The sequence below is a fragment of the Pholis gunnellus genome, assembly GCF_910591455.1.
Source record: "Pholis gunnellus genome assembly, chromosome: 19".
In the NCBI taxonomy this organism is placed as follows: Eukaryota; Metazoa; Chordata; class Actinopteri; order Perciformes; family Pholidae; genus Pholis; species Pholis gunnellus.
Genome location: NC_136546.1, coordinates 15,467,749 through 15,480,025, shown reverse-complemented (window position 1 = coordinate 15,480,025; position 12,277 = coordinate 15,467,749). Strand labels below are relative to the sequence as shown.

At 45.1% G+C, this 12,277-nt stretch overlaps 1 protein-coding gene across 1 annotated transcript in view; it reads left to right on the top strand.

Moving 5' to 3' along the window:
- The window catches only part of nbas (NBAS subunit of NRZ tethering complex), a gene marked incomplete at both ends in the record, with an annotated part of 132,100 nt that overhangs the window by 77,478 nt on the left and 42,345 nt on the right, over positions 1-12,277 (top strand). The window contains 3 exons of the mRNA XM_079180714.1: positions 5,144-5,394; positions 9,057-9,397; positions 11,524-11,751. Of these exons, the coding sequence (XP_079036840.1) occupies positions 5,144-5,394; positions 9,057-9,397; positions 11,524-11,751 (820 nt within the window). The remainder of the gene's footprint in view (positions 1-5,143; positions 5,395-9,056; positions 9,398-11,523; positions 11,752-12,277) is intronic.

Genomic DNA, 12,277 nt, shown 5'->3' with positions numbered 1-12,277 from the left:
GACTTCAGTGGGGGAGTTCTTTCCACTATTTGGGTCAGAACAGAGAAGAGCTTTGACCGAGAGGAGCGAAACCACAAGGTGCTCCGAGCGACGGGGACAGCCAAACATCCAGAGGGTGGAGCAGGCCGGAAGGAAGAGTTTGACCATGGTTTGGAGGAAGGAAGGAGTACCGATGGCAGACGCAGGCGCTCCATCGAGACGGGAGTTGCAGTAGTCGTTAGTTGAACACCTCGTGGGCTGCTTCCCGAATCCTCCTGATGTTATACAAGACTACTCCACGAGTGCAGGCTGAGAAAACCGAAATAATGATCCAAAATCGTAATCTAACCTTAGCGTTTATGAACAATCTACATTGATTCATTATGTTTCTTTTGATGAGGGCGATCAAACATTACTCTATTTCAGAGGATTAAAGGTATTTCATTTACTTTTGGCATTCGACTCAAAGGCATCACAGTAATATTGTTGGTAATTAAAGCGACAAGCAGCGATGAACGAGCCCTTGCACTCAGTACAGTAGGGTAAATTGTTTTGAAAAAAAAGTCCTGATGCCACTGTAAAGATCTGCACAAATAAGCACATATAGTAATAATGAAACGGTCAACGGGTTGACAAATGGAAAAATGCATAAATGTACTTCAGGTCAAATGAGTAGAAAGAGCCGCTGAGCAGTCATCGCTAAGTGTTACAAAATGCAGGCTGTAGAGAAAGGTCATTAGGCAGAGAAATACCCACTGAATCAGTGTGAGCGGGGAGGGAGGGGGAGGAGGAGGAGGAGGAGGGTGGGGGGGGGGGGCAGATGGATGGAGGAAGAAGAGATGGATGATAGAGCCAGAGTGTCCCTGAGACAGTCCTATTAACAGAATAAACGCTTGAGAGGAATCAATGCCCTGCTAAACGCCGTTGCCTCCGCATGTAGGGCTTTGTAGATGTGCGTGGGGAGTCTTTAGGAACATGAAGTTCTATTGACATTTTAATGACAGCCTTTAGGTCATGACAATTGCTTTTCCAAAAACAGAAAATGGTGTCGACTTTTTACTCGGTAGTAACCGGCCAATTGCGTTGAACTCTCTGTTTTGCGATGCCCTCTTTCCTGTGCGCTGAAAATGAACTCTGCGTCTTGTAAGACGTTTACCACCACAGCGTGTGCCTAACATCACAGAGGATTTGTCTTCCTGTCAGGATTCGGGTTGATGAATAAGCTGAGTAAATGAAACTTTAATCACTTCAGTTAGGGGCTCACAAATACCGTGTTCCACGTCGGCTCACAATCAGCTGATCCAAACAAACGTCACACATTTCGAACAACAAGCTCCTCATTTCAGCTGCTGCCTGCCGCCAGCAGCTGCTGACCGCTCGTGCTGCTTTTATTGCAGATCAGCGTTTGCCCGTTGATGAGAAATAAACAGTCTTTTGTGGCACCTTCCCGTCTGACTCATCCTGAAGAGGTGGTTTTCCTTTGAGCCTAATGAGGAATCCTCAGAGACGGAGAGAGGACTTGAATTCTGTACAAGCTCCTTCTCAGCTTCCCATCAGCTGGTGAAAACAAGTTCAAATTACGTCAGACACGGGCAGTGTTACACACCATGCAGTCACAACTTGTTGGCTTCCCCAGGTGGTAAAAATAGTACGATTGAATAGTGACATTTTGCCAGTCGTGCTCCTTTAGTCGAGAGTGTCCTGGATCAATATAAAGCACCACAAGAAGGCAAAGTATTGACTCTCTGTTATTCCTGTGATGCCAGAATCCAATATACTGTTTGCAAAGACCCCTCAATTAACCTAAGCCATTTCCTTTTCATAAAATCCACCAATTAATTTGAACCTTACTTCTCCTTTGCTCTCTGTCTAAACCAGTCACTTTAACCGTACATGCAAATTATATCAATACTTATTAAAGAACACTGTGAACTGCAGTCGCCCCTGTCGCAGCAAAGCTCCCCGTCTTCCCCTCGTCACCGAGGGTTTCACCTTTTAATCTTAATGGAGTTCTTCCTTTGCCTTTTAGCAAAACGTAAATTATGAGCAAGTGAATGATCATTTCTACAACTGAGGCTCTTCTTATCGGCGTATGCGTGAGGAAGTTGACATGCCACCGGCTGTCTAGCGGTCACCCGAGTAATAACACACCGTGTTGTTTGCGTCGTACTGTTGTAGACGTACAACATTTGATTATCTCAAATATTTCTCCCAAATGAAGTCACTGCAAGCAGGCATCTTGCCGTGTGTTCATGTGAGTGTGCTCAGCATGCCGATGAGCATTCCAGCCTAGAATTATAAAAAAAAAAGCGTGAATGAGGACCGTGCTGCTGCTGCTGCTGCTGCTGCTGCTGCTACACACGGGTTAGGAACAGTCCTGTACGTTCTTATGCTCGGCTGCGGTTGGTTCCTGATGCCCACTGTCGGGATTGTCGATGTGCTGACCTCAAATGCTCTACAAGGTTTGAGCCTGGAGCGTGACTGTCGGCATGCTTCTTGGAGAAGCGGGGAAAGCCGGAGCTGGACTCAAGAATACGGCAGCGTATGGTTTAGTACTGACTGGACTCGGTGGAACAAAACGGTACAATATTTCTGACTGCATTGAGGCGGGGTCTATGCATGGCTTTGCGTGGGTCCGGACCACTCCACTCCACTCCACCGAGTTGACTGAACTGATTGAAACAAGTTGACAATTGTGTCTGATACCAGGCAACTGCATGGCACATGGGCCATTGAGTTTGACAGTTGAAACAAAGCAGTCAGTCCATTAATGCCATCAGTTCCTCATGTAACCCGCTGCTTTTAACTGCCATAAACCACTTTGTATATGCTTGTTTTTGGTAATTATGTTTCTTATAAAAATCCATTTGATCTTGCCTTAAATTGAACACATTTTAGCCGTGCTAGCAGCTTGGCTCTAGGTTGGTTTGTCCACCAGTTTGCTCTATTTAAATGTGACTATTAACATTCTGATCGGCACTAAGCCACCATACAATACCTGATAATCTGTAATATTTAGTCAGTTCCATGTAGGCTCTACTGTGTGACTCTTTCCTCAGGATCAAGTGTGTGTGTGTGTGTGTGTGTGTTTGCAGATGGTGTGTGAAGTATCTGTGTATTGTTGTGTGTGCGCAAATGTGTGATGAGCAAAACTGAATCACAAACACACTTTTATAACCCCCTGCTGGACAGTCATTTGTACACATTAGCAGCGCAGATCACACAAACTAAAATACAGTTTGCATAAATTCAAAACAACATATGCTGAATAATTATCAGTACACAGCCAAAGCCCCCATAGAGTCTGTCTGATTACCACGGCAGTTAAATAAGCTCCTGAATTTAAGAATATAAGCAGCCTGATTTTCTTTAGACGTGGCAGAAGAGACAAGAAACAGAATATGGTAATGCGAGATGGGGAAGGAGAGACGGATGAGAGAGAATGAGGAATACTCCGCCGTATTAAATCGGTTCCTTTTTCCGCCGTGGCTTTTGAAAAAACGAACAAGAAAAGATTGTAATGAGAAGCTCCTGGTTTTTTACAGCCACATGAGCACAACAGAGATAGAGTGGAGGAGCAGTGCGGTGCACAGAGAGAGAAACACGAGCGAGCGAGCGGCAGGAAACTCATCAGTGGGACAGAGAGACGCTGAAAGTTACAGAGGAGGAGAGAGGAGGCGCTAAGCACTTTGTCACTGGACAGAGAAGAAAGGCAAAGGTGAGATGACGACCTGGCTTTGAAGAAACACAGTTAACACCCTCTGCCAAAGCAATCCGCCATTCACAGCTGTGTGTGTGTGTGTGTGTGTGTGTGTGTGTGTGTGTGTGTGTGTGTGTGTGTGTGTGTCTGCCTGTGTGCGCTTGCCAAGGAGAACTTTTACCACCACTCAAACGGTCCTACCGGGACAAGTTGTCGCCATTGTTCTCATGTCTTGGTGCTCTCAGTCACTTTGGTGCTAATGTGATTAAATAATGAAACATCAGACTCTGATTGTGTGCTGTTGGGAGAGAGAGAGAGAGAGAGAGAGAGAGAGAGAGAGAGAGAGAGAGGAGCAGTGACTGAGAGAGTCTTTACTTAAGAGTTAGTTCTTCTAGTTGACGCCGGTCTTATTAGAGCCCCTGTTGTGAGGACGATTAGTGTTATTTACATTATTGAGCTTATTGTCTGCTGCCGCTGTTTTTTCATTAGCGAAAGCCTCCCAGGGAGCTCTGATGGAGAGCCTTAAGGAACCCCATTGTCCTCTTTGATGTCGTCCCATTCTAACGGATAGACAGACTTGCAGTCACACAAACACACTCAACGACAGCCACTGATTGCTCAGAGCCCCTCGGTGACAACCAGCAACCAGCGACCAGCTCTCCTCTTGCCCTTTTTCATTCTTTGCATCTTCTCTCGTTTAACCTTTGTTTTTCGGTTCTGTGTTTTTTTTTCCTTTCCGATTCTCCTCTCCCCGGTGTTTTGATTGTGTTCTTCTCACTTGTCCTCTCATTCTTCAGACCACCTGCTGATGTTAACTTTTCATGTTTTTGAAAAAGCAAAGCAAGTTGTGTGCAGCTTGAACAAATCCCTAATAACACACAGAAGATGTTTTCCGCTCGCTGAGTATTTCCACATCCCATTCTTCCTCTCTCTTTTCTCTCTCCGTCTTCCTCATTTCTTTTCTCCTCTATTCTCGGTGGTAATCTATGAAATCCTCATCTTTTTTTTTTCGAGGGACTGTGTCTTTGGTGATAAGCCTTCAGATCAGTGCTGTTTCTATACTACCAAATACTTTACAGTGCTGGTTGTCTTCCTCCTTTGATGATTTCTTTTGTCGGTGTTGCTCATATCTTTTTCCGGCACGGTGGTTATCTCTGCTTATGTGAACAACTTGGATCTTAATTAGTTTGTTGTTTTTCAAACAAACCGCTGTTTGTGATGCCAGAAACTTGCTGCTAAGTGTTTTACATCCTGTGTACATAACGGATCATTTCCATAGAGAAGACGTCTCTCACACAGCAGGTGTTTACAACAGCAAACGTAAAAGCTTTGAACTTAAGATAGGCTGTATTATTGTTGTGCATATCCCTGTGAAAACTTCATGGTTTGGAAACAATCAAATCTTCTCATGGCTTTATTCTCTTTTCATTTCTCCCCCCCCCATCACTCTACCTCCATATCCAGTCTTTCCACCAAGGATATTGAATCCCGGAGCGAGACCCTCGGCCTCTTTGACACTTTGAAGTGCGACCCTGAGGCCTTTTACAGCCACATGACCAAGTATGTTCTGCCCACTGTGGAGGGAAGCGACCAGGGCCGGCTGCTCTACTACTACACCTTACTAGACGCTGCCGGCTGTGAGCCTTACGTCACCACCACCATCAAGCCGGACTCCCATGTCAAACTGCTCAAGAAGCTTCGAGCTGTTGCCAACGGTAAGAACGTTACCGTAAAAAGGTGGTTTACAGGAAGAACAAAAGGCAGCGTGTTGTTCTCGTGAAAACGGAACCCCTTCAATCAATGGATGCAGTTTGAAACTAACACCTGATTAAGTCTATTCTTTCTAATGATATGGGTAACTACCAATCCTGCCGCGATGTATTCATCCACACTTTGCTCATGCAATCGTCTATGCAGCAGCTTTCTATCATAAAGAAAGGAATTGATTTGCTTTTGCTCAACAATGGCACTGCTTAGAAAATCAGTCAACGAAAGCACCCATTTGCCAAACAAGTAATGCTGTTTAAGAGAGAAAATAGGCACATATAAAAAAAAAAAAGAAAGCCATGGGTTACTGCACCGATATCATTAGTGGAAGATCAGCTGGAAGCCTTTAATGTCAAGAAATCTAGTCGAGTGCTGAAGGCTTGAACAAAATCCCTCTCGGCATGATCGATGACTCACATACAGATGTTGACGTTCCTTCTAGCCGCTAGATAACCTCATGTCACTGATTGTCAACCTTTTTGGCACCAATCCTAATATCACTCTGAAAAGGGGACGAATCAAATACATGATGACAGCCCCGATGACATTCTACTTTTATCTCTACGTCATCTTCTCCTTACTCTGTTCCTCTTTTTCTCTGCCAGCTCTTCATGTGAGTTTCCAAAATAGAAAAAGCAACGGGATTGACACAAACAAAACCTTTCGCACTTTTGTGTAAACGAAAAAGTCCACCTCTGTATTATATGTCGATCTACCTAACAGCCCAAGTTCCCGAAACAGCGACGGCGTCGCAGCGAGATGCTGTTTCCACTTAGATGTCCGTGGCAGCAGCTCCAAGGACACCATGTCCAGGTTGTAGCGTGTCACCGGTTCAGCGGTCCGGCTAGAGTGCACAAACTTTGCTGTGTGTACGGGGTGGAGGTGGTGTCACCTGTCGATGGAGTTCAGTAAAGGTCGCCCGGGTGTCAGCTGCGCTTTCACGCCTCGCTTCCTCCCTCAGCCCCAGATAACGCCGCAGCTTTTACCGGTGACACATGTCTGTGTTTAACACACAAACACACACAGACACGCTCACCTTTGAGTCATCCACACCGACACTTTGTTGCATTTCTGCATGAAATAAGAAAAAGGGTACTTTACTTTAAGCTCACACTGCTACTGCTTCATTTCAGTTTCACTCACACACAGCTACCGTATCATATCTCTACAATAGAAACTGATTGTTTAGTGTTGCTCTTGTTGATTTGGAATTACTAGTAGTTTTTGTTTTTTTTAAACAATGGTTCTTGGATTTCAAAAGCAACACAAAAGCAGATTTCTAAATAACTAAAACTGTTAAATTAAATACTTGACAAAAAGTACTGAGTATCTTCTCGTTTTATTAGACTTTTTCTTTTAGACATAAAGTAGAATTATACAGGAAAAAACAATGAATATTTCCAGCTATTTAAACGCATGCACACTATACAGAGTAATCATACTAAGATAATAATAGTTAGATTTAACTCCACTAGGGATTGTTTGACTAGTTAGTGTTTTTGTGTGTTTTTTATTGCAATTTCGACAACATGATGGCATGATATCTCAATATATGGTTTCATCACGATACGATCTCGTTGAAAGACAATAAATTATCACATCGAATTATTGCCCAGCCCTAGATGGGTGCGCATAACATCAGAGCCCTAAATGGAATGCAGTAATCACTAATTAATAACATCAATAATGGCCTTTCCTTCTTTGACAAGTCAACTGTCTGCTGTGAAACGGGTCTTATAGCAGCTGGAAGTTAAGAGACAAAAAAGGAAATGGAACGTCTTTTGCTCTTACTGGAGCTCCAGACACACGGCTTCAAAATGAGGAGAAATCCCAAGGTCGACAGGGCTGCAATGCCTAGTAGCCGTTGCTAAGCTCCTATTGGACTGTCGCTGTTCAGGATGAGGGGCTTAGCCAACTGTAAATTGAACAACTGCAGCAAAAGTTAGACCACCAGATACACATTAGCACTCACACATGTATACTGTACGTACATGCATGAGCAATACTTATGCGCTGGCACATATGTAACACATACAAACTAGCACTGTCTGTGTCTCTCTCTCTCACACACACACACATGTTCACATTCACACTTTGTAGCAAAATTGACACACAGGCTGTTGCCGTGTCTCCCCGGCCACCAACTTTCTACTAACTCCAACTCTAAGACACACACACACACATATACACACACACACACACACAAACACACACACACACACACTCAAAAGTGACTCATTTGCATTCCTAAACGGACTTAAAAGGCATCCAGACCATGTAGAGACAGGTAGTGTGTGTCCAATATTCATCACGGTTTCAGACACAGTACCAGGTGCCGAGGAAGAGGATGAAATGTTGCTTGGAGTGTGGAAGAGGCGGAGGCAGAAAGAGTAGAAGAGTGGGTGGGGCAGGGGAGAGACAGAGACAGAGAGAGAGAGTGTACATGTGTAAGTGCATGTAACTCTTATCTGCGGTTTAAGTGTCTGTCTGGGCCTGTCTGAAAGTATTGTGTGTGTGTTTACACTCCGTTTCGTGTGTGTGTGCGTGTGTGTGTGTGTGTGTGAGGGATTCCGAGCAGCATTGACGGAGCCCTCCCCACAGACAGTCCAGTGTTAAATATTTAAAGCCCAGACAGGCTGTGGTGTTGCCACAGTAATGTGTCTGTCTGATAGCGCTTGAGACCAAGAGCACGCCACTTGCTCTCTCTCTCTGACACACACACACACACACACAAACACACACACAAACACAGAGTACTGCAGTGGTAGGAGATATGGTGCCTTCAGACGGATCCACAAACCTTTGCATGCGGACGCAAGCAGACAGCACCCCTTTTCACACACTATCTTTGTTGTTTAAATGAACCTTTTACTCTCTTCTGTGCATTTCTGTGGCGTAATGGAACATTTCACAACATCTGCATATCAAATCACTGTAATTATCCTGCAAGTGCTGCATGGTTTGCACATGTCGCATGTGAATGCAGCAGAAAAACTGCCACTTTCGTGACGTGTTGGGCGTGCCGTAGTAATTTGAATGCTAATTCTTCCCCCACAATGCAGCTGTTTTGCTTTGCCTCGTCAAGTAAATGCAGATGTGCTAACGCTGTGTGCACAATGCCTCAAAATGCCTTTTATGTTTTTAACGTTGCTGTATTTCTAAGAGTAGCAGTAAAGAAAAAAGAGAATCAGTGTGAAATATTCAACATCACCATCTGTTTTTTTTTGCAACCAGAAGTGACACAAGAGTGTGGAGTTAGGTACAACCAGATGCTGAATATTTCATTTTGAGGCAACCAAAACGGTTACTTTCATGAACTGAATGGGTTGAACTTTTTAGACGTGAACACGAACAACTAAATCAAGTGCGATGTAAGGTCATTTTCTCATAGACTTCTATACAATCTAACTTTGTTTTGCAACCAGAAGAGTCTCTGCTTGCTGGCTATTAGAAAGAATGCAAGTTTAAGGCGGTTTCGCATTGGCTTCACTTTCAGGAGGTTGCCACCTGGTAGAAAGACAATGAGGGAGTCTCCAAGTGTACTGAAAAAAATGTGGTATACGAATGTATAGTACAGACGTGTTTCTAAATAATATACCCTCTCCTGCAGGTTTGAACTACCGGAAGCTGACTGATGAATCGTTGGATCCGCTTTTGACTCTACAACCAGTTCTGACCAGTCAGAACGTACTGTCTATCTCCAAACTTGCTAATCGGCTGCCTGTGCCTGGTGGTGGAGGGACCACAGTGTCCCCCAGTGCAGTCCACGCAGCGTGGCTGCAGAAGCTCTTTTGGAAAGGAGACCCCCAGTTGCTGAAGAGACCCCCTCAGAGCGACCAAGACTACCTCCATGCGTACGACACCTGCAGCAAATACCTGGACAGGCTTGTCCCTGCTGACGCTGTCCACTTCCTGGATACCATCACCTTCTCACCTGATGCAGCCGAACATGTAAGCCATAATTCGGTCAAACAATGGGGATGCTTGTGTTTTTTTTAAAGGTGCAAAATTCAGGGCATGTGAGGCTAGTGACTCCGAGTCTCTGTGTGTGTTACCAACTGGCTAGCTAATGGCCGCCACTCTGCACTGCGCTCGTAGCGGTCAAAGCTTATACCGCCATCCCAACCAACGGCATTGACGCAAAGGCGTAGCGCCCACACTCCAGTTACCCTTCAGGTTAACACTGTGTGGTCTGTGGGCACTGTTACCATTGTTTGCACTGTTAGCGTTCTTCTTCTAGCTTCTAGCCACCGGCTCAGCCGTTTCCATGTTGAGAGCCGTATGGAGGCAATCCCTCAATCATATGCTCTGAATTTGGAATTTAGCACCGTTGCGTTTTTTGCCCCCCCCTGAAATCCAGCCATCTCTTTCATATGAATCACTGTACGCCAGGCAGAAAAGAGGAAACATTATATGACACAGTACAGTGTGAAGGAGGTTCAGACAGGAACTAGTGTAAGTTTTGGCAGATTTAGAATTGCAGCACAGAAGGTAGTTGGTTCCCGGCAGCCCACCCAGACAGGATTCATCCAACTGTCATCTTCCTCACTTTGTAATCTTCATCGTCCGCCCAGTCGTCTCTCATGCCCCTCGGCTACATTTTTGGAGCGTCATAAGCCCTTTTTAATTTCAAATACGTTATTCTGTTCACATCCACACTTTGCCACCTCAAAGCACATATACCAGTCATGATTTATAAAATAAATTATGAAATAGCACAAGAAATTTCAGCCACATAATTACAGCACTCTGAAAAAATTGTCTTGCAGGGGAAAGTGTCTCAGCGCACTCAATAGTAGCCCACTGCTTTTTTTCTTTGTCATACTGGCACACTGCCACCCCCTCCCCTCCCCAGACCTTTCTTCTCTGTCACTTTTGTCTTATACACCCTCTCTTTCCCAGACACTCAGAGAGAGCTAATTGATCCCACTCTACTTCAGAGCCAATTAAACTCCAATTCCCACCAGGCACTATTTTCCCACTGTGCTTTTTAACATGCAGATTAACCTTCAGAAACCCACTGTCTGCTCCTTCTTCCCTCACCTTCCTCCTCCTTTCCTTTTTTCTCTCCCTTTTGAACCCTCAAAGGACAGTCTTTACCCCTCTCACTGTTCGGAATGCATCTGACCTTTCACACCCCCATTGCCCCCCCCCACACAATGGATTGATCCGTTTCCTACAAGGCCAAAGGGTGAGATGGATGGCTGGGACGTATCTCACCTATATTTTGAGGGGAAATACAGCGTTGGCATTTTCCCCTCTCTTTGTATTGATCTGAGATAGCCTCTTTAGTGGAAGCTCTACCTCCTGCCTGTTTTCAAACCTCGCCCAAGGCTTTGACTGAAGTTGGTTGTGAGTTCTTATATCTAATTCTATCCCCACTCACACGTAAAACAAAAGACTATGTACGCACACAAATGCTTATACACACTTACACCCCCCCCCCCCCCCCCCCCACCCCCCACCCCCCACCCTGAAAATAAATTGTGCAGGTTTGTCAGGAAACTCCATTTGAGTGATCATCCTGTCCTGGCAGAGAGAAGTGTTGTCAGTCTCAGTCATGTTATCTAGCAAAGGCAGAGGCATGAGTTGCATGTGTCTGAGTGTGTGGCTGAGGTAGGTGGAAATGTGAAGTTGGAGGATTTTTAAGTGTCTTCCTGGTGTGAGTGTGAGTGTGTGTGTGTGTGTGTGTGTGTGTGGGGCTTGTCATCCATGGATGAGAGTAAAACCTCCTACAGCCAAAGGCCCTCTCTTTTCTCCATGAATGGCTAACTTGCTCCCACTGAATAGAATCACTCACACCAGGCTGGCAGCTATGATATCTCTCTGGCACACGGACACACTCCTCACACACATGCTACCCAAATTCCTCGTGGTGTTTTGGTGCATATATATTGGGCCATACCTGCCCCTCGTCAACATGGTAAGTTTGAAATGAATACACTTAACTTGTGCACCTCTCTTTCCCTCTCTTCCCTCAATTTGACCCACACCTTCACCCCAATTTGCTTTCCTTATCCCCTCCGTCCCTCCTCCTCCTTATTCTGTTCCTTCCGTCCATCCTATTCCATCTCCAGCTGAGCATCCAGGCGAGGTCGGAGGTGATAAAGCGAGCCACCAAAGCCCTGCGCCAGCTGGGCGAGAAGAGCAGGAAGAGAGGAGGCGAGGGTACCGGGGAGCAGGAAGGGTCGTCGCACCCAGCAGGGATGACTTTTGATGAGGCTCTGACACACCTGCGGCAATCGCTGGCCCACCTGGACACCCTGAGCCATGCCTTCATTCTGTCACTCAAAGACAGCCAGCAGGTAGGCCCCATCTGCCAGACACTTCATATGTTAAAGAGGGAGAAGAGAAGACGTCTTGCTGTGCATTTGTGGCAAATGATGGGTTAAAAGTAGTGTGGACATAGACACACCAATCGTTTGCTGCAGTGATTCATCGGTGCGCTTTAGCAAACTATGTCGAGTGATCAGTTCAGGACTTAGATAGTCTTTGTAAATCCGATGCAGCTAAATCTGGTGGCTTTGTGCAGGAAACTCATAGAAATTTCATCAAAAGAACACTGAACATGGCAAGAAAAATAGACCTCGCTTCATCAGTGGGTTAAACGAGATGATATACTGTTCTTCATTTTTGAAGCGTAATACGCATGCCATATTAGAAAATCTAGAAACGTTCTGACACACTGTGACATACATCTACGAGGGACATAATATGGTTCGTTTGTGTGTCTTTCATCTTGTTGATAATAGCAATTCTACGAAATCCTTTTCATCAAGTCACTCATTCACTTCCTTTAAGACACATTTACACACACTTGAACACTCGCAT